General features: G+C 36.8%; 1 protein-coding gene across 20 annotated transcripts in view; it reads right to left on the minus strand.

Annotated features, from left to right (window-relative positions):
• Positions 1-232: 232 nt before the first annotated feature.
• Positions 233-25,090, minus strand: part of SENP7 (SUMO specific peptidase 7) — a 44,381-nt gene continuing 19,523 nt past the window's right edge. For 17 of the 20 annotated variants that reach the window (XM_038146277.1, XM_038146262.1, XM_038146181.1 and 14 more), the window contains 18 exons: positions 23,974-24,089; positions 23,037-23,206; positions 21,724-22,075; positions 21,009-21,166; positions 19,945-20,091; positions 18,570-18,603; positions 17,621-17,788; positions 15,076-15,341; positions 13,928-14,061; positions 13,112-13,228; positions 11,532-11,651; positions 8,902-8,994; positions 7,913-8,109; positions 7,444-7,496; positions 7,076-7,113; positions 6,786-6,854; positions 4,556-4,706; positions 233-2,422 (listed from right to left, as the gene is read on the minus strand). In XM_038146277.1, the coding sequence (XP_038002205.1) occupies positions 2,285-2,422; positions 4,556-4,706; positions 6,786-6,854; positions 7,076-7,113; positions 7,444-7,496; positions 7,913-8,109; positions 8,902-8,994; positions 11,532-11,651; positions 13,112-13,228; positions 13,928-14,061; positions 15,076-15,341; positions 17,621-17,788; positions 18,570-18,603; positions 19,945-20,091; positions 21,009-21,166; positions 21,724-22,075; positions 23,037-23,206; positions 23,974-24,089 (2,521 nt within the window). In that variant the 3' untranslated portion in view covers positions 233-2,284. The other 3 variants (XM_038146162.1, XM_038146152.1, XM_038146172.1) reach the window with 3 other exon arrangements.

The following is a 25,090-nucleotide window of genomic DNA, read 5'->3' on the forward strand; positions in this document are numbered from 1 at the left end:
GCTTCTTCCACAGAGACACTTCCTAGCATTTACCACATACTTGGTAAATGCAAATGGCTGGAAATGGGGTGGGTTGTGACTGATGGTCCCATAATCACTGGGTGAAACATTTGGATTAAGACACGTGTACTGTGTATCTACCTTAAAAGCAGTCAGATGGCCTATGTTACTCTGAACTTGTGGGTTAATTGTAGTAGCTGGGAAAAGAATGGTAACAACCACAGTCAGCAACTTCTGGAGATAATTTTAATATCAAATGCATTGGCATTCTCATAGCACATATATAAGAAATTTAAAAAGGCAATCCTTTTGGGTTATAAAATCAATTTAGAAAATTGCATACATTATTTTGCTTTTAAATATCTATAAACCAGTCAATCTAAAAAAGAACCAATTGCTTGGTGATAAAACCTAACTTTGCCATAAGAAAAAGCCCAAATTGTTTTTCATAAGGGAGCACTGAAAATATTATTCAGTTAAGAAAAGTGTAGAGAAAGGGAACATACTTCTGCATTGTATCTTTTGTTTTACAATAAATACACAGATTATTCTTGTAAGTAATGCTGGTGTTGTGATTTAGGTGCTGAAAGATACAACTCTGGGATGTGAGGGAAAGATGTTGGGAGGCAGGGAAAGAAGGGGTAGTGCCAAATTACAGAATTAAACTAGAAACAAAGACAAAAAAGCCACAGTCATTGCACAAGGCTGTTCACAGCTATACAGAAGGTAACTGTGCTCAGCAAATTGTTTTAAAAGTCTCTCCTCCCAAAAAAGAATGCTTTCTGGTTTGAGAAACAAGGGGGAGTAGAGGGGTGTTGGATAACTGGACAGAACCTGAAATAATAACTGGATTTTCCAGAAGCCAGGTTTCAGAGTTGTCTTGAGGGAAGGGGCCCTGAGAATTCTGCAATGACAAAAATGCTCATATCTTTGGGTTGCCCTCAATTTTTATTTTAACTCTGTTGTATTTCCAGCTTTAAGAGCTCTGGTTTTGTAGACTATTTTATGACACAAGTGGTTTTGGTGGTTATCTGACACACAGTCCTTCTGAAAGGTAAGATGACACTTCAGTGAAGTTACATTGGGGAACAGAGAAAAGCATCCTTTTAGAACAGTCACCTTTTAACGTGCAGCGAGTACAGAAAAAAGTGCACACATCAAATTGTGATCACTGTTCAAGGAAAAGCTACATAAATACAAATTAAGACAATGGTGAACTTGTCCTAGTTTATCAAATCAAGTTTGAGTTTAAACACTCAATATTCAGTCATCTTTACTCAATTCTCCTAAGCAAGGTAAAAATCCTGTTTGTCTTATATGTAAATCACATATCTTAATGACCTTATTTTTCAGTAAAACACCTCAGACTTTTGAGGTTGTTAGGCCACAGCCTGCTTTGCCTTGCTAATGCAGGTGATGCCTTAAGATTTGACAGAATTATTCCCCAAAATCAGGTGAACAGCACTAAAAATCTACTGCCTACACATACTGTATTGGTATGTACTTTGAGAGCAAGTTTGCTTCTAAAATCTGAAAAAAAAAACCAAACCAACCAACAAAACTTAAAAGAAAATACACTCCCAACTTTGAAGTATTTCAACAGTCACTCTCAAACAAATGTCTTCCACTAGTGGAAACACACGTTTATGAAAATGCTAGGAAGGGGGAAGATAATTTTTTTAAAAAAAGATCATCAAAACTCATGAGCCCCAAATCTTGGCAGAATTTTCTGACACACCCAGATTACTTCTGTATATAATCAGAAACCAAACAAAAAATACATCTCTAAAGAGAGTCAACATTAAATCCTTAAAGTAAAAAAATACATAGTATTCATTCTTTCTGTATCAGCTGCAAATCAAGAGACATAATACAAAATCCAGATTCTGTCTTCAGGCCTGACTCCTACATGACCATCCCTGTTTGTACAGAATTATAAAGAACAGGCTCCAAAAGACAAAAGTATTTTTACATCCTTGAGGCATATACCTGTAAGCAGCTTTCATATTCCAAGAACCAACTAGCAATCCATATGCATTAGCTTTAACTTACATATTTACATTCTTATCTACAACCTTCTCCTTTCCCCCTTCCAGCATCTTAAGACCACACAACACCATGAAAAAAAAAAACTTTAAATAAATACATGCTGAACAAAAAGTACTCCTTGTGCCTTTTTTTTTTTTTCTTCTCTGCAAGGCAGGGAGAGACCAAACATCACTAAGCAGAGTTCCAGTTATTTTATACAGCAGTATCCTTTGCCAGGACTGCCTTATTAGATTTATTAGCTGCTGCTGCCACTCTGCTGTTGAAAGTGCAGTTGCAAGATCAGGTCTCGAATTTCTTCTCTTTTGTTTCTTATCAGCTGACGAGGGAACCAATTCTCCAGATGCAGTGGTTGTTCAAAATTAACTATGGGATTCTGGTAAGATAAAAAGGAATATTTATGGAATGAATTTGCTAACATAACATTCCTTTCCTTCAGAAAGGATTTCAAACCCTTCCACTGCTGCTGAGATTGAGGAGGCAGAAACAAGTTTCCATACAAGACTGCCAGCCCTCAAAATCAAATTGCAGTTCCTTCATCATAATCACACATATATGTGCCCATGCCAAAAGGTATTGATGGTAAACACCAAACAGGTTATCATCACTTCTCTTAAAGATACATCAGTATTAACACATATTGAAGGCAGATTTCATGTATTTTGACAAATATATAGCAACTATAGCAAACTATAGCAAAGAATCAAGCATACTGTGGTTGAGCATCCTGAGATTTTGCTGTCTCAAGCATGTGTTTTTTCAGTTGTGAGCATGTCTTCTGGCAGGAGACAACAAAAAGTAAGAATACTGATAACAGTTTTAGCAGGACATGAGAAGGGGAGAATTTGGAACAAAGAGGATAGCAAAATGAAATAGCTGAGAGGTGCTGGCGGATTTGGTAGTTAAGAATACAACATCACATCTGATTTGCCAAAACCAATTTCTTTTCTTCTTTCCCTCTTCAGTCTTTTGCCATGCTTATATTTTACCTCCTCCTTCCTTTGAAAAAAGTAATATATAATAAATTGAAACAGTAAACTTAAGAACACATCATGATTTGCAGTCTATGAGTCCTGGCATGTTTAGGACAAGTTATAAACACCTTGTCCCAAACCTTGCTTCTTCAAGAAGAACAAGTTCCCCATAGATGTAACACCACAGTCCCCCTTGTTAGACAATGGGCAGTTCAAAAGCTTTGGTAAGTAATTTCATTTTCCCCCTACACAAGAGCTCAACCCATCTATTAGAGAACCACAGAATGGTTGGGGATTGAAGGAACTTCTGGAGTTTTGTATCCCCAACCAGACCTTCCTGGCTTCCAGTAGAGCACCTTTCCTCATTGGGTCACCTGTCACTCAGGTCAGGAACTCTCCAGGAAGCTGTCAGGTTAAAGTCACCCCAAGGGTCCAGAGTGTGTGAGGCTGCTTTTACATGTCCAAAGGGGCCTTGTGCACTTGTTCTTGATCAGGTGGCCAACAGCAGATGCCCACTGCTATGTCACCCATGGTGCTCTGCTCTTAAGTCACTATTCAGAACCTCTCAGACAGCTCCTCATCCAGCCCTAGGCATAGATCCATGCATTCGAGCTGACCCATATGAAGGACAACTCTACCTCCTTGTGCTCTGTGCCTGTGCTTTCTAAAGAGCCCATATCCATCCATAGCACTCCTGCTATGGATGCACATCCTACGTGATGTATCCAACAGCATCCCCATGACCTGACATGATCACTGCACACAGAGCTCCAATCTCCACCCTCCCCCAATGGGTGTACCTGTGTACAGGTGCTTTGGAATGGCAATCTGTTCTCCTACAGCAGAAAAGCCTGTCCACTGCCCAAGGCCTCACACAAGGCTCTGCATGCATGGGAATCTCAGAGAATGCGAACCACTCGCATCAAGCGTCAAACAAGCAGACCATGCAAAGGACAGAGCAAAGGGCAGTGTGCTGATCAGAGGGAGGAAGATTTGGGACACCCTAGAAGACAGTGCCTGAAGCCCAGGATCTGCGGATATTGAAACGTATGTGCTGGAAAAGAAAAAGAGGCTCCCTTAGATTTGCTTTACACATTCCCTTTTAACAATTTCCCCTCTCCCTCTCTACGAAAACTGCTGCCTGCAGACCCACTCAAAGACCAATGCACAAGGTGACAAAGTGTTAGATACTGCAAGAAGAGATGCAAAGATACTTTTGTAACATCTGTAGGGCAGCAGTGCATACACAAACAGGCTCCAAACACACGCATGTAGTCAGGGATACTGCATGTGTCAATATAAAAGCAACACTAAACTACAAGGTCAGAAACATTTGAGGATAGACACATATGAGACACCAGACAGAAAGAGGAGATGAAACCCATTCTTAAATAATGGCAGGGGTCTTTCTCAAATGGTTTTGACACTTTTGACACTCGACAGCTTTTTTTTGTGTCTGGCTATTTTGCTCAGAAAATGGGTTTTTGTGGTTTAAGATAATTTGGGGGAAAGGGGAAGGTAGTTTTCATTTGTACCTGGAAGAAGCTTTCCACATACTGCAGCAAATAGACCCCACAATCACTGCTGTTATCTTGTTTAGGCACTCTGGGACATAGGTCAATCATTGTTGATTTACTGAATTCCCGATATGTTTTTCTTTTAGCTTCCCATTCCACTTCAAGGTACCTACAAAAGAAAGTAAACAGTGGAAATACTTGAGGAATAACTCCCAAGCTCAATACCTTTTGGGACACCACTCAACATTGTTCCAAATATCCAATATTCCATTGCACTCAGAGGCATTTCTATCACATAATAGGCAATATACAAAACAAATATGCATGATGTCATTTAAAATCAGCTACTTGTGCAGAGTTTCTATAAGCTATTAGGATACCAGGACATTTTTATGCCTTAACTGTAGGAATAATTTTCTTGTCCATTACATTATTCCCAGGTTCATTCTAAGAGGACAGCAGTGCTTTTCAACCTAAGCAATCTATTAAAGCCCCCTTAAACCTCACCTTACAAAAAACTTCAGTAGCAATTGCACCAATATAACCCTTGCAATCTAAATCAATACCTTGTGCACTGTTAAGACTTGATGAAAACCTTAGGAAAGCTTTTCTATAGTGATTGGTATTTATTTGTTACCAGGCTTTTCTATTGTTCTCATGCTTCAGTAGCAACTCACTGACTCCACATTCAGGGCTGGCTGCTGATTTTAGGGATGGGATGGAAAACCTAAGGGTCTGGTTTTCAAAGGCAGTAGTTACCAATATTTTTCTCCTGGCTTTAGCTAGACTTACAAAGTCTAAGGGCTTCTGAAAAGGAAACATAAGAGAATAAATATATGCATTCAGTCAGACCTTGTGTTTGATTTCTAAAAGCCCCAAGTCCTTGCAGTCACAAGAATAAAAATACATACAGAACACTTTAACAACTTTTGGAGAAAATGGCAACTCTGAAAAGGCACCAAATATAAAACAATTCAAAGATGAAGACATTTCATTGAAGAGAAGCACACTGTCTAGAAACTGCAAGAACCTGTGACTGTAGACTTTCTAATTTGTTTATTTGAGCCTGAAAACTGCCCAAAACACAACAAAAATCAATTCAGGGAAAAAAAAGATGTCATAGAATCCCTGCATCAGTTTCCTTAAACTTCTTATTCCTTCAATTTCCAGTTACACCCTGGAAGCAGAGGTTTGCTTCCCAAACTCCCCTTATCTCACAACTCTGTAGGTCTCCCCTTGATTTCAGAATTTTTGTGATTTCTCTCCAAACTCCAAGAAACCACAAAACCACACTCTGGAATTTCAACATCAGGAGTAGCTCAAAGAAGAGTGCACTAAAATAATACATCCCACAGAGATTTTATCAATAAATAAATAAATAGAAGTTGCTATTTCATTCTTCCTCTCAAGACACATGGCAGGGAGGTCTCTCTATTTAGTGAAAAGATGGTTTCACAAAAAATTTCTAAATCTCATCTAAACCTTACATACCATTTTGAAGAATTTACTTTTACAAGAAGGTGGTGCTATTTAGTTTACAGATTTTTGTACCTTTCAGTGAAAGGAATAGCACAGAGAACAAAAAGAATAATTGCATTTATCTTCAGATATTTAACAATTTTTTAAAGTTGTTGATAGACATTAAAGTCATCAGGAGTGTGTAAAAGTACTGAAAGGTTTTATTACATTCTTCCAATACTTATATACTTATCACGTACAAAATTGAATATATTTTTACACTTTTCAAAACAAATACAATTCCACTATAACTCTACTGACACATGAAGCTTTTAGACAGCTTCAGTCTAGCTTCTTCATTTTTGTACATAGGAATGTGTTTAACACTAATTCTGTAAGTGTCATCAAAAAAAATGAACATCAGTCCCCTAGAAAATGATTGTTCAGATTTCCAAGTGTTCATTTTAAGTGTTTTTCTACCCTTAAAAACACCTTCAGTTGCTAGACTAGATGGGATAAATCCTCCCCCCACAAAAACAACACTAGCAGAAACCTCTCTATTTCACTTTTTTGTCCACTCTCCACTTTACAGTTTTTGCATCATATTTGGGTTGCAGAACATAGAAAAGCTTTTCATGGAAGCCTCTGTATTAGTGTTTCCTTAATCATGACTCCTCATGGATTTTCCTTTAGCATTAGAAATATACACCTTTCTAGACAAAAGTACTTTGTCTATAGAAATATGACCAGCGGCATCCATTGCTAAAAGTTAGAAACTGTAGTTACTTACTCTCTCAAAACCTGAACAGTTTTTTGCACAGAACATGCTTTCAAGGAATCTAAGATGAGTATACAAGGCCTGTAGACAACAAAAACAAAAACAAGTCATTGCAGTTTTTCATCACCAACACCACTGAAGGAAATATTTGTTTGCATACATCCTACCCAAAAGTATCAATATTTTAAGCAATGTGGTAAAAATGGACAAGTACCTACAGCTGTGGTTTTATGACAATACCTGAATTACTACAGAATTTAATAATTTAATGTTACAGTATTAGAAAAAAACCAGAAACATACCTTTTACAAATGTGCTTTTTGGAATTACTTAGGGAGATCTGAGACAAAAGAAAAAATAAAAATAAATATTAAAAATCAACATCGATTATAAACTCTAAGATCTTCATAAATTTAAAGGTGGTTAGAGAAGCTCTCACTTCAGAAAAGTTGAACCTGATAAATCAATTTTAAAAACAGGTGAAACCATAGCAGAGCAAATAAATAAGCAAAGGAGGACAATACTAATTTAAAATACCTTGCACATGCTGCAGGCTATGCAAACATCAATAACTACTGCAAAAAAGATGATATAAAATTCCTTGGTCAAGTCTCACAGCCTTCAGAAATTCAGTAATATGTTTTCTCTATCAATACAAAAAGGCACTTACTTTAGAAATAGCTGAATATAGAACTGAAGCAGAAGCAGCAATTTCATTGCCACCTAGTACAAACGAAATAAAAAAAGGTAAGAAAATAATGCCTTGGCAAAGTATTTTTATTTTCATGTTCATGATTATTAGTATTCAAATACTTTCAAATATGAAAGTAACGAACTAATTTATAAACCAATTTTTAACATTCCCTTCTGAATCCTGAAATAAGCAGAGTTACCAAAGGTCTTCACTCCTGATAGAACTTTTACTGAAACCAAACTTTCATCCCTGATCTTCCATGTATCTTCCACTATTTTCCAGAGTTGCAGAAAACTTGCAGTCCTTACTATACATGGGTACATAAAAACATACCACATCAGTCTGGAAGTTTTAGAAATCATCTTTCCCATAATTTTCCTCCTTCAAGGACTAAGACACCTAGAACTGTTCATGACTTGACATAACTTTCTCCTAGATTACATGCCTTTAGAGAAAAGATTTCTGTTACCATCCCCCTCTTCTTCATCCCTTAAGAGGACTGAGCCAGCTCTGGTGTTCTCACTCTCTGGCTCCGGTGGAGACTGCCGAGGCCGGTGGGATAATGAATTCTGCCGGGGACACTCCTCATACACAGCTTCTTCTAACCAAGGAAAACAGATAACTGCCATGTACCAATGAGACCTGCCCAGCAGCAAGGAGAGGGAAGAAAAAATGTCAGAATTCTGTAATATTTGGTTCTGAAAAGGCTATGAAAAGCTTTTATAATAAACATGGACAACTGTTCTGTGACACACAACCATCATTGCCATATTCATCTCATGGCATCTCATACTAATCCTCTCCCTCATTTTTTACTTTGCATTGTGGCATAATAGCAAAAATAAGTATCAATTCCTTTAAAGACCCCGAGAAACCCACCACAACAATTTAGCAGTGTTTGAGCACCCATTCCACACTTCAATTAAATTCAAAATAAAAAAATACTAATAATCAGTGATGGTGATCCCAGTTTTGAATATAGCTGAAGATGTGGCACCCTTCCACAGCTGTTTTACATTATGTACCTTTCAGTGATGATTAAATTTTACAGGAGTTTCCATGTACAGGTCAATTATTTAACTAGGCCAAGGCACAGATTATGGAAGTTCTACTTTTAGCTATTTTACACTATGAGTTGCTGCGATTTCTTTATAGAAATATTACTGAAGTGCACAGGAACCATCATAATGACACACAAATTAGTCTTAAAAATACCTAACAGTAATTTTCAGTAAAACAAATACCAAAGGTACAAAGTTAACAGCAGAATAAACATTTTATCTTTTGAACAGTTTTCAACAATGATTCACTTCATATGTGTTTCTTCTTCAAAATCTAATCTATCATGGGCAATGATCAGCCATAAGTTTTTACCACCATAACATTCACTGAAATCTTTAAATAGCAGAAAATGTGTTGAAAACATAGACTTACTCCTCATTCACAGGCACAAAGATATAATCTTTATTGAATATATTTATATGGCGAGTCCATGTTCTTACTCTTCTGTGTCTTCTCTGTGCCGCTCTGAAAAAACAAATTACAATTGTTTGGTTTTGTTCCTTTCACTTAAAACAAGGCACAGGGATTAGCACTCCTACATCTCCCCAGTGCCTCAATGGGTTTTTCATTTGCTCTAGAAATCTCCTAGACAGATTAAAAATAAATCAGCACACCATTGAGCCCAAGTGGCTAATAAGCCATTTCTAAACCATCTTAAGCTCTTCTTGAAAAAAAAAACAAACCACAATCATAGATTTGAATGGATTTCTTGCAATTATTTACTGCACTAAATGCAAAAATTTCATCTAAACACCAGTCAGTGTAAATACAGATCTATAATAATTTTAAAACATCCATGAATTAAGCTTCACAATACCACTTTTGAAGGCCTATCTGAACAACCTTCTTTGAAGGGAAAAAGCTAAATGCTTTGCACAGGGTCATGCAGCACACCTGCAACAAACACAGAGGTGAAACACATGCCCTCCAATCCTGAGATTTAAATGCTGCACCACATTTCATTTCCAGCTCTACAGACAAAGCATGAGGACACAATACGAGGACAAGAAAAAACAGAGAAGATATTTAAGTTTAGATTTTCAGCCTCGTTTGCGCAAGTTGAAATAGAAACCAACATTTCACAGAAATTTGCTCCAATATGAAAGTAAAATTCACTCTACTCAGCAGACATACTTATTATCATTGGGATTCCATCCTCATCTTTGATTAAGAAACACAACTTCAGAGCAGTAGGAACTGGAGAAAATGAGTAAGGAGTGGAAAACCAGGCTGGTGTAGGACTCCGCATGGGCCAGCATTAAGTGAAGACTTGCTGCAAACTTCCTCTGCTACGTGACTGTAGAAGGACTGGAAACTTCAAAGGGAAGGCCTGTTTATAACTTGGGAAAGCATGTATAAAAGCAACTTTCTCAATCCAGTGCCAGAGCTGTGTGATCAAAGTGAAGCAAAGGGTCTTTAAGTAGCTACATCTGTTGGGATTCATTTAATTTACAACAGTAAAGAGCCAGGATTTTCACTAACCATTCATCAAAAAAAAAAAAAAAAAACCAACACTGAAACAAACTAACCTCCCAAACCATCTGCAGTCATGAGGTGAGCATCTAAGCCCAAACACAAAACTAGAATTTTTCAAAGCTATCTCCTAGTCCAGAAAAGCTACAGTCCTTGAAATATGATAAACTAAGAGTGCCATTCCTGTTCCTCCAGAAGATTATGGACAGTCCAGTCTTGTAAAAGGCATCAGATCAAGGTACAACAGCATTCTTATGAATAACTTTGTCCTCACCTCAGAACATTCAAAGTCAGAAGACAGTAAAATCATGAAAGATGTTCTTTCAAACACAGTTACATGAATTTTCAAGACATATTTGGGAATATTACAGAAGTCTCATTTTTCTTCCCTTCAACACAGCTTTCACCCAGCAATGACAGTCTCCTAAACAAGATGGCACACACACCTCTCTGTGCAGCTGGCCTTGTTTGCCAGTAGAATGAAAAATCTGGGGACTACATGGATGACAGAAGAAAAAAAAATCACTTCAGAGAGAAACAAAAAAGCCTTCAATAAGCAGAATGATCATGCTTATTGATCTCTCTAACAACCTGGATGGTTTTAGTGAGGTGGGTTTCATTCTCTTCTCCCAGGTAACAAGCAACAGGACAAGAGCCAACAGGCTCAAGTTGTGCCAGGGATGGTTTAGATTGGCTATTAGGAAAATTTCTTCACCAAAACGTTTTCTAAGGACTGGAACAGGCTGCCCATGGAAGTGGTTGAGTTACCAGGCCTGGGGGTATTCAAAAGACATGTAGATGTGGCATTTGGGTCATGGTTTAGTGGTGGACTTGGTAGTGCTGTGTAATAATTGTTGGACTCGATGATCTTAGAGATCTTTTCCAACCTAATAGATTATGTGGCTCTATGAAAACAGAATGAATGCTGGTGGCTTTGCTCTCAAACATCAGTGTTGAGAAGAAACTGGAAGTGAGTTAAGAATGCCTCTACCCTTAACACAGTTAGCAGGAAACACAATGTGAAACAGGGTTCCTGGGCTGCTAATGATATCTTTTGGGGAAACTCTCCAATCCAGTGAGCTCATGTGTTAAAAAACAAATGTGTAAGCTTGGTGTGCACTAAAATTTTCTTACTAAAACTTTGGTCAATAATTTTTTACCAATATGTAAAATAAAATACATGGTAAATATAAAAATATTATTAATAACATAATTTCTTTAAATTATCCATGTCTTGCAAAACTGTGCATTAATGATAAAAATATCAAGTAAATAATTGCCTGAAGTAAATATTCAGAAAAAGTTGGAGAAAGCTGATAACATTTTAGTTCATATTCAGTATGAAATACATTGATTTTAAGGAAAAACACCAATATGCTTAAATTGCGAGTTACAATATTTAATCACTAATCTTTTGGAAAACACCAAAAACTATTTTATGTGCTGATTAGTAGATGACCTCCAGAACTTCAAAGTGGCACCAATAGATAGATTGCTTCTGGTCATAATGGCATCTAAAATGAACTTACGAAACTTTGACATCCCCCTCAGAGTTTTTTTCTGTCCTGGTCAGGCACTTGTAGAAGAAACTGCTAAAAATGTGTGTACGGTCAGCAACATGTTTTGGTGCCTTCTCCAGTAACAGATATCTACCAAAGAAGAAAACAAAATTATTAAATTATTTTTCTAGAAAGTAATGTTACTGCTAAAAAAAGGGCAGTTATTCTAATGATTTTTCATACTCAGGTTATGCTCAGTATCAGTTGCTTTCACAGCTACTAATCACACCAAACCTTTCTATTTTAACTATTCACATCAGAGTACATAACAGCAAGCACCTACTAAGGATGCAGTTATTTTTTGTCCCTGATTTTTTGTTCAGCATTCAAACTTCTGACTTTATTTTGAAAGTTAGGTACCTAGCCCTTACAATTAAGAGAGACTTGAAAACCTAATCAAATATAAACCTATGGAATGCTTGTGCATATTCAAAAAGTATGGAACAGGTCAGTTAAATTGTCCATTTCCCTTTTGCAGGTTAAGCACGTGAAACCTATTATTTCACTGCTGATAATTTTATTATAAACATCAGCTTCAGTGTTTATTCTGTCACTCTAGAAGGCCAAAGTTCTCACAATTGCAGTTATCCTACACAAGGTACTTCCACAGCGTCACTTGATGAATTGGGCAACACAGTCATACATGACATTGCTTGCAACATAATAAAAACTGAGAATGTGGGAAGTATTAAAAAATTTTAATATCAGAGGGATTTCTACAACAATTGCATTAAGTTCTTTTATTTAAATCTTCCTTTTCTGTTGAGATGCTACAGCTATTCAGAGGACCATGATGCATTTTTTAGTTCTAGTTTAGAGCAAAATAGGAAGGGCTTTGCTGTAAGACCCCATTGAAACACTGTTACACACTTCCTTTTCCTATCCTCTAGACAAGCCTTCCTATTGCTCACAGTTCTTACAACCATCTGGGTGCCAAGTAAAATACAATTCCTGCTGACACGCTTCAAAAGAACCAGAATTTTTCTTAGGTCTAAGCCAGCAGAGTGAAAATAAACCACAGCTTTCGGGGCTGGTGGACACAAGGCCAGAGAAATTGAGAAATTGCTCGAGAAATTGCTTTCACAAGCAACTTTAGCAGGATGGCTTGGAGTAGCTAAGCCAAGCACAAACTCCTCAAGATGTATCAGCTGTGTTCCTTTCTGCAGATCTGCATCAGAAGAATACCTGAAATTGCACAATATAGCAGAGGATGCTCCACTTCATGCAAACTTAGTAAATAAAATACTACTACAGATCCTCTACCTTTTTCAACTGCCTACTTAACACTTTCTCTTCTGTAAGGTCACCAAGAAGCTTTTTTTCCTCCAGTTATTCTGTCTGGATTTTATCACAGCCCTTCAGAGGGACAAAAGCAATAAAATTAAAACAAATGAAACTGCTAAGAACAAAAAGCTTTTATAAAACGTCCAATTCATCACATTGTTACTTCTGAAATTGTTGTATTTAGTGATCAACATTTCCAGTAACATTTAAGTCCACATCACACCCCAGAGAGTGTGAAGGATACAAGAAGGGCTGAGATTACTTACTTAAGATAGAAATCAATGATGACATCATTGAGAAACTCTCCATATTCTAAGCACTCTAGGTCTTCTCTTGTGACTCCCAGTCCTCCTTTTGCAGGTGGGGGTGGATAAACAATTAAACTAGAAAACAAATCATATCATATAACAGTGACAAACTGTTTTACATTACACTGTTCTGAATATGGCTGTCTTATATGCAGAAGATTTTCTAGAAAACCTATGAATAGCAGTAGTTCTCAAAACTTTACCATTTCCTCCTCCAGTATTTAGGTGTTACAAAACAAGTATCACCCCAAAGCACCCTGAAACTTTTTTAAAAACTTTTGAAAGCAGACTATTTTTTTCCTTCATCCTCTTTTTCTATTTTTGATCAAAGTATTTGAAAAATGGCTATATACAGTTTGAAGAAATACTACAGGACAAATGGTTATAAAAAGATTGAGCATGACAGAACAGTAAAAGAACACTTTGTTCAGATTTTATAAAAAGCTGGCTCAAATTAGTAAGTTTTGGTAAGATAGACTTGAATGGATACTGACAGAACCCATGAGATCCCCACCCTCCCTGTTGATGCAGCCATGATATGACCTTGTAGTCATAGAGCAGATTTGCTCAAATTTCATCCTATAACACATCCATATTTTCTTTTAACACGTAACTACACTGATATTTGCTGATATTTTAGATTTGAAGAGTGATTTTTATACAACACTTTCAAATCAACTAGAGAATGGCAGATAAGTGAGGGCTTTTATTCCAGTAATTAATTTATTCAATTTCTAATATTTTCCCTTCCTCTTTTATATGAAATACACTTACTTCTTTACTGCTCCCATTTCTCTTACTTCTTTCCATTCTTCATTCAGTGCAGAGGACAAGGAGATAAAATAGCAGCCACTATTCTGCTTATTTGCAAGTGCATAACTGGGCCTGATCACTTTTAGCTTTGATTCCTACCAGAAAAACACAAACAATTATAAAAAGCATTATACAGCTTGATACATAAAACACAAGACACAAAACCCAAGCCTAAAAACCACAGGAGTACCCTGCATCACTGAAGAGGATTCCTGCTGGAGATTCAAAGTATAAACTTTGGTATTTGGGTAAACATGGTTCAGAAAACTAAAAAGTTATGAATATTTTAAAAAATAATGACAGATCTTCATTCATAATAATCTCTCTAAAACTATTCAAGCCTTATTAAGCCAAGTGAACCAGAAATGGTTTTAGAGAAGAAACATAAAAGAACGGAGACAAGTGTCAGACTGTCTTTCCAGGAACTGTATATGCTTAGAAGATTTGAAAATCTAGTCCTTGAACAATTTGCCTAAAAACAATAGATATTTGAGCTGGCTGGCTTCTTTTTAAATTCCCCAATTTCACGGACCTTGCAGATTAATCTGCCGTCTCTTGGCTTTTCACTGGTGGCATCAAAGATATGTAATTTCTGTGTCACAATGACATGGGGCTGAGTTTAGACATTTCCTCAAGAGATTAAACCAAGACAACACATTAACTTGCAAAGACTCATCTCCCCACAGTCTGAGGAATAATTCAGCATTTTCAAGCTATGGAGACCCCACAAGTACATCTAAAAGCGTCTGGAGGGTCATCTACACAGCTCCTCCTCTGCTGCACTTCCAGTTCAACCAAAAAATGGTTCCATTACTCATTACTTCATTAACTTCCTGCTTGCTGCCCTAGAGACACCACAAGGGCAGAACACCCCTATGGTTCTAAATTTACAAAACCATGAATAGATCTAAAGCACTGGTACTTGCCACTTACTGATGAGGTCTACAGACTATCCCCCTGTGGACACAATCTGGCTGACTGCAAATTTTGGAGTAATCCTGACTGGGTTTTTTTGAGCTATGAATTAAGAAAGAAGGCTGACTTAAAATTTACTCAAATGGGTGAATGCCAGCCAGTGGTGATGAATGAAGCAACAGCTACCCACTCACCTGAATTACAACAGGCTCATGAGCATCTGAGGTATTCTCTTTTGGCATGTGTTGCTTTAGTAGATCCTTATTGCAACTCACGAAAGAGCTTTCTTCAGGAGAAAGATCCTTAAACAAGGGTAATGCTTGTTTCAAAGACAAAAACTCAGCAAGATCTGGTGCTCTGTTCCTCTTGCTGACACCTGTAATCAGTTCAGTCAGTCTGTCTTCTTCCCACTCTGTGAGTGGTTGAGGCAGTTCAAAAAATACAAATTCATTGGATTTGGCTGGAAAAGGGAGAGAATAGATAATATTAACTATTAGATTACATGATAGAAACTTGTCTGAACACCCACAAAGGAACTAAGAGAGACAATGGCAAGAGGAGAAGCCCACAAAACGCCCTGCCAGCTTCATCACAGGAGCCATCAGCCCACACAAGTCCCACTTTCACAGGCCCAGAGGAGCACAGCAAAATGGCAGGTAGGAACCCAAATTACAGATTGAGCAAGGGACACATGATCGGGGCCCTTCCCAGGCTGTCCCAGGAGAGTCTCAGCCCAAGGGTCCAGAAGCAAAACCCATCACAATAAGTCAATGCCAGAGCACTTTTTGGACTGAGAGGGGGTTGCTGCTGAGGTGCACAGCACACATGATGGGATGCAGGGGAAGAGTATTTTGGGATTGCACAGGAATCCCAAAGGATTGTTTAAGGAAAGACCTAAAGACAGCAAAGAGAGACATTCAGGTAATTCAGGGATGAAGAAGTATGGGCAAAGAAAGGGTTAAAGGCATAAGAAGGACCAGTCATATTTAAATGCTTTGTTGGTCAGTTCACTTGTCTGGCCATGCCATGAACACAGACCAGCACAGCCTATCCTGTCTTCTTATTCAAGTCCTCTCTAACTCTCCTGGCTGAGAAACTACTCTGACCCCTCTCAGGCTGTCAGATCTACCACAATACATTTTCCTCTGATATTAATATACTAAGGCAGCAGAGCAGAACCATAGTAACCATTTCCACAATCTGCAAAAATCACCACTGATTTTTTCAACAAGTCTCTAAAAACATGTCAAAACATTCACATTACTATGTAAAATTAAAAGGTGTAAAACAATCAAACAGAAATTTACTAAAAATTCCTGATGGTTTCTCCAACAAGAGCATAACCAATGCAAATAAACCTAATATTAAAAGATGCCTTGCATCTTTATATGCCCATTCCACTCATTTCACTGGGAACTGCGTCTACAGAAGGTACCAGTAACTTCAATAAACTTGCATCAACTAAAGGTAGATACCTGCTAAAATTTTATTCGGTATTTTGCTTCAAGCTACTTGTACTCCTTATGTAAAGCTGCCATTACTCATAATTTTTCTTCATACAGATGGTGACTACTAAATGTCACACAGACAATGCTGACATCATCTTTTACATTAGCAAAATCATTGCATCTACAAAAAAAAACCTCATATGATTGTGCCACTCTGAATGTGTGAGGCAAAGTTATGCTCTATTTTTTTACAGAGCTTCATGCTTGAAAACCAAATAAAACTACTCCATAATACCCTAAGACTAAACAGCCCAATTGGCCTTTTATGGAAATTTTCTTCAATAATAATGCAATGGCTCACAGCAGTCTTGTAAAGGTCAAGTCAATCTTTACTTGCCAAGCCTTTGGTATAGCATAGACAATATTCAAGATTAAGGATATTTAACACATCCATATATTTTAAAGGGAGAGATGCTTTGTACTCAACTCTAGTTTCAGAAGGCCTTCTGACAGAGACTACAATTAAATTGCTTTGATATGTTTTTATTAAGTAGCAGTATTTTGAATCACATAATATTAGGGTTTTTTCTTCCAAATAAAATACAGTGAAGCATTTTAGAAATGCAGAAGTAACCAACTCATCTACACTGGTACAGCCTCACCTTGAGTACATGTATGCAATTTTGGGCATCACAATATAAAAATGACATTAAGCTTTTAGAGAGCATCCAGAGGAGGGCCACAAAGATGATAAAGGGTCTTAAGGGGAAGTTGTACAAGAAGCAGCTGAGATCACTTGGCTTGTTCAGCCTGCAGAAGGGGAAACAGAGGGGAGACCTCACTGCACTTACAACTTCCTCATGAGGGGAAGAGGAGAGGCAGACACTCATCTCTCTTCTGTGGTGACCAGTGCCAGGACCCGAGGGAATGGCCTGAAGTTGTGTCAGGGGAGGGTTAGATTGGATATAAGAAAAAGGTTCTTCAGCCAAAGGGTGGCTGGGCACTGGAACAGGTTCCCCTGGGAAGTGGTCTGAGCACCAGCCTAACAGAGTATTTTGACAATGAAATGCTTTGTCAAGGAGAATTTTGACAATGCTGCCAGGAACATGGTGTGGTTCTTGGGGATGGTGCTGTGCAGAGCCAGGAGCTGGACTCTCCAACTCAGTGTATTTTCTGATTCTGTGATCTTTATACACTATAGGCTTTCCTCTGCATTCAAAAAACACAGCTGTAAAACAATCACATTACTGACATGACCTTTTCATTGCACTTAAGGAAAGCAATTACTCACATGGCTGACTAGTAACTAACTTTCCCATCTGGGCTTCAATCTTTTCTACATAATCCACAGACAACCAAAGAAAAATAATTGTTGAAGAACAGCCACCACCACTTTTCCACCAGCCAAATCTTCTCAGATCCAGAGTATCCAGTGTAAGCTGAATGTTCTTGAGAGACACTGTAGAAAACAGAATTCAAAAAACCATGGTCTTAACAGCCATAGATACAGTAATTATATGCTGAAAGGTATGACTGGAGTGTATTAACACAATATTTATAGATTTTATTCCTTGCATTACATTAAATACTGAGAATCCAATACTTAAGTCAGTTACATCAAGCTGTGTAAAACAAAGCTACCAAACTGTAACACAAAAATCTAAACACCTGCAGGCAGGATTCTTCCTGGAAAAAAAATTGGATTTTTTGTCAAAATAACCACAGTTAATATCTACAACTATAGGAAAAAGAATACTGCAAATCATTAATCCCTATTTGCTTTAAGTCAACTTAGAAGTGCTCATAAACCTTTTCCTACCACATATCATCTTGGAAAATCAACTGAATGTAAATCTGTTGTTATATTCCTCTTAGCTTTAGTCTAATCATAAGTTTTTGTGAACCTAAGGATCTAAAATGCTAATTTGAAAAGTTCAGTGTTTCACCTCAAAAATATGCATAGTCATATCTACTATAGTTCAACACCTAAAATATGCAGGAATATGGGAGGCATGCTATTAAAACTACAAATTCACCTTAAAAGTACAAGAAGCTGCTAAATTGTTAATGCTTACACTATAGACAACTAAACTTTTATTTATTGAAAAACATGAAAAATTAAAAACTATCTAATACTTTTGTGAAAGATTAAAAATTATTGATAACAGAAATACATACTTAGTGTTTTAATGCAATGCTACAAAGACACAATTAAGAAAAGGCTAAAAAAAATCTCTTACCCTGAAATGGGATCACAATATTTTTCATTGTAAACTGAAATAAGATTTTTAAAAAAATATATAAATTAGTTTGCATTTTACAAATTGATTTTAAAAATATGGATTTTTAAATATGTGCACATCTTCCCTTACAGTGAAATAAACTGAAAATAATATAACTGAATCATTCAGTTTGGAAAACATTAAGCTGAAGTCAAATATGCTTAGTTTGAGACTTCACATTACCTATATCACCTAAAAAACATTCCTAAAGGCATTGCAGAACCTAAGTGACAGCAAGTAACTTTCAGAGATGCAAGGCACTGAGAAATAAGCACAAAATTGCAGAACTGCCTATAGGCTCCTTAAAAAGAAAAGATGACCACTTGGGACAGAAGAAGGTAAAGCAGTCTGAGAAAAGCTGTCAGATGCACTGCTTGCAGTAAGGACATGATAGAAGTGGTTCAACTTTATGCTGGTATTTCTTTATGTTAATCATTGAATTAAAGGCCTTTAAAGATTACACTTGCACTGCTGCTACATTAAAGAGACTTTGACAAAAGGTTATACATATTAACAAAGGAGGTTCCCCCTGTGGCACCACAGTAGGCACTAAGTTGTGTTTCCCAAGGAAAATTTCTACTTTATACTTAAGAGCATTGGTCCTAAATTTATTTCAAGTCATCCATGAAATGTTTTTGTAACTGCTGTTCTGTGAGATGCTGAAATTGTTATTACAATCCAAGATTTCATAATGTCTTACTGAAGTCAAAAGATATGCAGGCTCAAATGTCTTTTTCAGTTGCAATATACAGAATGAACCTGGTCAAAGACCTGTTGAAACTCCTGGAGCTGGTGCTCCATTTAAAGAACATCTTCACTTATGTTTCTACACCCTGTGAGTCGCATATTGGCTACACACTAAAGCTTTTCGTATTGTTTTTATGCACTCTGAAGCCACAAAGCAAGAAATTTTCTGTTTAAAAGGCAAGAGCATAGTATATATCTGAACTCTGATCATTATGGATTACTTTATTAGAACACAACTACTATTTCTGAGTAAAGTAATTGGTCTTTAAGTGACATTAATTGGCCATTATTATGGCCCTTGTTTTCTGTTAGAATTCATTAAAAACTTCCTCAGTATGACTTGTGTTCCAGTACAGCATTTATACAGAACCTTTACACATGAAAACTGTGGCCACAGCAAATCACAGATAGCTTTTCTACTAACAGCAATGCAAATGCACAAGGCTACGTACTCCATTGTTTAGCTAAAGGAATTTAATGCAACAGTAATAAAAATTCTGTGCCTCCACACTAAGTACCACTGACTTTATTTAACCAGAATTTTAATTTTTAAATATTCACAAAACAGCATAATAGAACAACTTACCCTAGCAGGACCTGTTGATAAACCCTTAAATTTCCCAATGTGTAGTCTATCAAATTCAATGTCCAGTGCCAGGTTTGTCTGCTTTTTAGGTGTGCTTCCAGAAGGTAAGCTGAGAGGATATTTATCTTCAATTGACTCTGTTAAAAACTGGAAAAAATTTGTATTTGTTAGATATGCCCCACTTGTAACTTCAGGAATACCTTTCTTGATGGTTGTAAGAATTGACTCCCAAAGCCAGTTTTCACATAAAAAATAATATTAAAAAGCTCTAAGTGTTATTACAGTCCTTAGTGACAATTTCCTTAAGGGTCTAACAGTATCTTGCTCCATCTCCATTACCAAGACATGATCTGTACTCTTGACTTGGTTCTAAATTAGTAAAAACTCAAACAACAGAGCAACAAAATAATACCTTTCTTTTCATAGCAGAGCTTCAGCATCCAATTCAGTGCTTATGATAGAATTGATTCACCCGTGAGAAGAGGCAGCAATGGCTCTTCTGACTTGTTTCAGGATTACAGAGATAACTCATATCCAGGTCAAAGCAAGCAGCCAAAGGCTAATCAAGTCCAAAATGGGGCAAACAACCTTTACAGCTACTTTTAGATTGAAGTTCTACAGCTAGCCCGACAGGAAAGGGAACTTCACCTTATCTCTGCCTGCTGTCAACAATGATCCTGAACTTCTATAAGGCCTGAATTACAACAGAGGATCGGATGATAAAAAAACTATGATCAACATACAACAGTGTGTGGAAACTAATTGTTCCACAGATGCATCATTATCATGTCTGTTTCTACCTCAGGTTCATATTTGATCTTCCTGTTTTCTGAAATTAAATATTTCCAAATATTTATTGTCAAAATTGGAAATACAGTGTGTGTAGCAAAAACACCCAAGCTTCAGAACCAGAGAAATTCTCTGAAGACTGTCCAATATTCTATCTGTGAAATAAATTTCTGCAGCTTCGGCTTGTGGCTGGGACAATAATAAACAATCATTATCTATAACAAATAGTACAGAAATAAATTGGCACACAATACATCAGCCAAAAACTGGACTACCTGCTCTGTGTGACTTTTCATCTTGTCTTCTAATTGCTTTTCCGAGAAACAGAAGTCAAACTGTTGGTGTGTTTCTTTATTTTCAGTGATATTATCCTTCATCAGCTCTGTGCATTGCGGTTCAGAAGGTCCATCTTCATCATCACTGGAAAGGATAACTAAAAAGGAAAAAAGAAGAATACATGTACTACAAATTACAGACTTGTGAATATTTCATTCCTTGTGGATTTCAGACAAGTAAAGAATTCTGACTTGCAGTACATGATATCAAAGTACACTGCACAAACCAGTCAAGATCTGCATGCATAGAATTGTATGCAATAAGTAATGCTCTGTATCTTTACAAACTCCTTTTATACCAGGTCCTCAAAATTATTTGGCTATTAAATGAAACAGGACACAGCATAGCTGCTTCAAAGAAGAGAGTAATTTTTCTCAGTTTTAGCATCATTAAAAAGTAAAAGCTTATTTTTTCCATAGCCACAAAATCAGCTGAAAAAAGAGGGTTGGAATTCAAGAATTTTGCTGTTCATCCTGTTTCTCAGATACAAGATCCTGACAATGGGTACTGCTCTAACCTGCACAATGCATTAAAAACAACAGGATGGCAGACTTCAGTCTTTTGTTCTCTATGTCTCAACTAGCCAGTTATGCTCGAGTTCTAGTACCTAAGTGTACCACCAGGAATTGTCATCAGCACAGACACAGTACATACTTGGGTCAATGGAAACAAGTTGCTGATTACCCCTGCAGATTCTGTTCCTCAGCTTGCTCAGGTACTCTGATTTGTCCATCTTTAATTTCCTGATCGTACCAGCTCGTGGTGAAACCACATCCCCACTGGTGACAGAAAGGTGTTTCTTTGACAAATTTCTGGAAGGAGACTCTGAGGCAGAGTCCTCTGTGTGGCTGTGAGCAGGACTTAAGTGGTTGTGGGTGGAAGTGTCTTTGGAGTCTCTCTCTGCTGGACAGTCTGGCACCAGAATAGGATCAGATCTGTGATCTTGTCCATCCTCACAGGGTATTCTGCAGCCAGGAGACTGAGCTGAACTCAAACTTTTCTTTTCCTAGAAACAGGAATCAGAAACAGGATGTAAGTTTATTACTTGACATTTCTAGAGGGTTAAGATCAGTGATCACTGATATTAGGTATGTGCGAGAAAAAACAATTACAGCTTAATACAGTGACATTTAATGCTCAATTCAGGATAATTTCTCCCCCCTCATATTCCAAAGAGTATTACATAAAGGCATGAGGGTCAACCTTTTAAAAGGCTACAGTGACCTCTATTCAAACTGAACAAGGAACTATTTCTGATTTTTAAAAGCTCTGTCAGTGTCAGACATGGAGAGGCCAATAATCAGTGCTTTCCTTACTTTCCAAAAGTGTGACTTGGCGAGCTGGGTTTTACAGGTTTGATAACTGCCTGTCTCTGTAGGGTTTAAATCAGAAGGCTACAGAGATGTCTTTACTGTTTATATTCAAATGCTTGAATATAAATCACACTTTGTACTTGACTGATTCCCTCAGTCTTATTTGTTGGGTTTTTTTTTCAAATCCTAATGATGGGTAAGAACAAAACTTCAGGGAAAAATACAATAGACTAAGGAGGAAGCAAAAAGATGGCATCTGCAAGATTTCAATAACCTCAGGTACATTTGGCAGTTTTGCTATAAATGTCCCCAATTAGTCCCTAATTCTAGATCATCTGTAAAAGAAGCTTCATTTAAGTAGCTAGATGCCTTATTTTCAAAATTGTTTGAATCTATGCTCCTGTCTAAAGGAAACACTGTCATTCATTTTTCTCAACCTTTCTGCTACAATAAGCATATTGCAATGATGTGGACAGAAGAACATTTATTCACTCCTTGTGATGCATCACTGAACTACTTTACCTCAACAGGTAATATCTGCTAATATACCTGTATGATAAATCCTATTTATTGGCATAATCCTTTTATTTTGGATGTTGCCACTGCTGCTGTGTTAGTGTGTGTGAATGTGTGCTAAAATTAAGTGCAACTTACAGACAATGCAAGTGACTTTTGTGGAATGTGTGCATTACAATCATCAGAAATATGCCCACTGTATCTTCTTTTCCTTTTCTCAGAATCAAAAGAGCCTGATTCCTTCTGACTAAGAGTAGTGCTGTTCATATGTCTGCTCCTCTTCTCCAGTTCACCACAGTGCTTGTTTTCTGCATCAAAAAAAAAAAAAAGTAGTTTAATATATTATCCTTAAAAACCTTTACATTTCTTCATATTGTTTATGTCTTTTATAATATGCATGGAAGCAGGTATAATAAGTTCTCCACAGTAAGTCCTTTCCTTTTTAAATTGTATATGGCTGCAAAACATATTCCCTAAAATTACTGTTATTTTATTTATTTTTGCATTATTAGTCAAGGGTATAACCAAATTCATAGCTCCCTTCCAAAAAGATTTTGCATTTGGCAGAAGATAAAGAAAGACTTTGGAGTATAAAGTGCTATCTTCTCAATTTCCTGTTCTAATCTGCAAATTTTAGTAGCCAGCATAAAAAGACAGCACATTATCCCTGGACAATGTGCACAGAGGTCATAATTCTTCAGCAGTGAAAATAAATACCATCTAGCATGAATATTTTAGCAGGATTCACAAACTATTTGAGCATTCTTAATGGATTGCATTCTTTATTATATGACTTTTTTGGAAAATCAAGATTATAACAGTGCAGTGAGGCTGCACTCAGTCTCATTTTTCTTCCACAGATTTGATTCACCAATTCATTCCTATTTAAAACCAGGCATTTGATATGTTTTTACTGTATCTGTAAAAAAAAAAGTATTCTGAGGAAACACGTACACCACGTGCAACACTTCAATTTATTTCTGTGCTCTCCTCACAATACTAGATTAAAAAAGGAAAATATCCCAACAATCTCCTAAATTCATACTTAACTATCAGATGACTGCTAACTACAAACCTTTCTTCTGCAGCTCTCGTCTTCTGAAAGTGACAGCATTAATTTTTTCTGGTTCCTTAGAAGCCTTGGTCAATTTACACAGTTCATCATCTGTTTTTCTCGGGCAACATTCAGATCTGTAAATAATAGTAACTATTACTTCTCTTTAATTCTGAAATAATACTGAATAAAAATCCCAACAGAAACAGGAGTTGATCAGACTTCAAACTTCTGTCTCTCCCATAAACATGTGGACCTTGCCAAATGAAATACAAATTAATTCAGTCCAGTTGTGGCAATACACAGATACTCTAACATTATTAATGAAACAGACACTTCTAAAAAATTACAGTATGAGAATCTGACAGGCTTGAGATCAGACACTGAAACATTATTTTGCTTTAAGGAATAATTGCAACAAGAACACGAGAAAAAAAGAGAGAACAGTCACTTGACTAACATTGACTTTGTAACAAATATGGTGAGAGTGCAGTATATTTTTAACTTAGATTCAGAACTGGTGATAGAATCCATTGAGTAAAATCCTGAAATGTGAAATTATTTGAAATAGAAATTCCTGCTCAAAAGGGCCTGAAACAGTAACTTTAAAGATGGTGGAGAGGGATAGGACATCAAAAGAAAAACAGAAAAGAATTACAGTACTTAATCCAAATGGATTTTGTGTTTATCATTTTATAATGTGTTCAACTAATGTTGTGGTCTCAAATTTTCAAACAGTAAGTGATCATCACAATGCCTGATAAAGCTTTGACTCCTAGAAATCATCACCCACCATGGCAAGAAACATTCTTGACATCTCTAACCAGACAACCAAAACTGTGGAACACTTTTTGAACAGAAGACTACTCTTTAGTTTTTTATCTGTAAATTGGAGTATCAGTGCTCTTTGGGAATTCTGTATAAAGATTTCTGGAGTGCTCCAATACCACAGTGATGAGAACTGTGAAAAAATTACTGATTATCTTTCCATTCATAAAGAATCATGAATTGGGCCAGATACAGAAATAGTTTCCAGTAAGTGCTATTGTTCATTCTGCATATGGAACAAGACAGTCTTAACATAGACTAGGCAGGTCACTATAGAAAACTTGATTTTGGAACTCACACTTCTCTCTCA

Source organism: Motacilla alba, chromosome 1, assembly GCF_015832195.1.
Source record: "Motacilla alba alba isolate MOTALB_02 chromosome 1, Motacilla_alba_V1.0_pri, whole genome shotgun sequence".
Classification (NCBI taxonomy): Eukaryota; Metazoa; Chordata; class Aves; order Passeriformes; family Motacillidae; genus Motacilla; species Motacilla alba.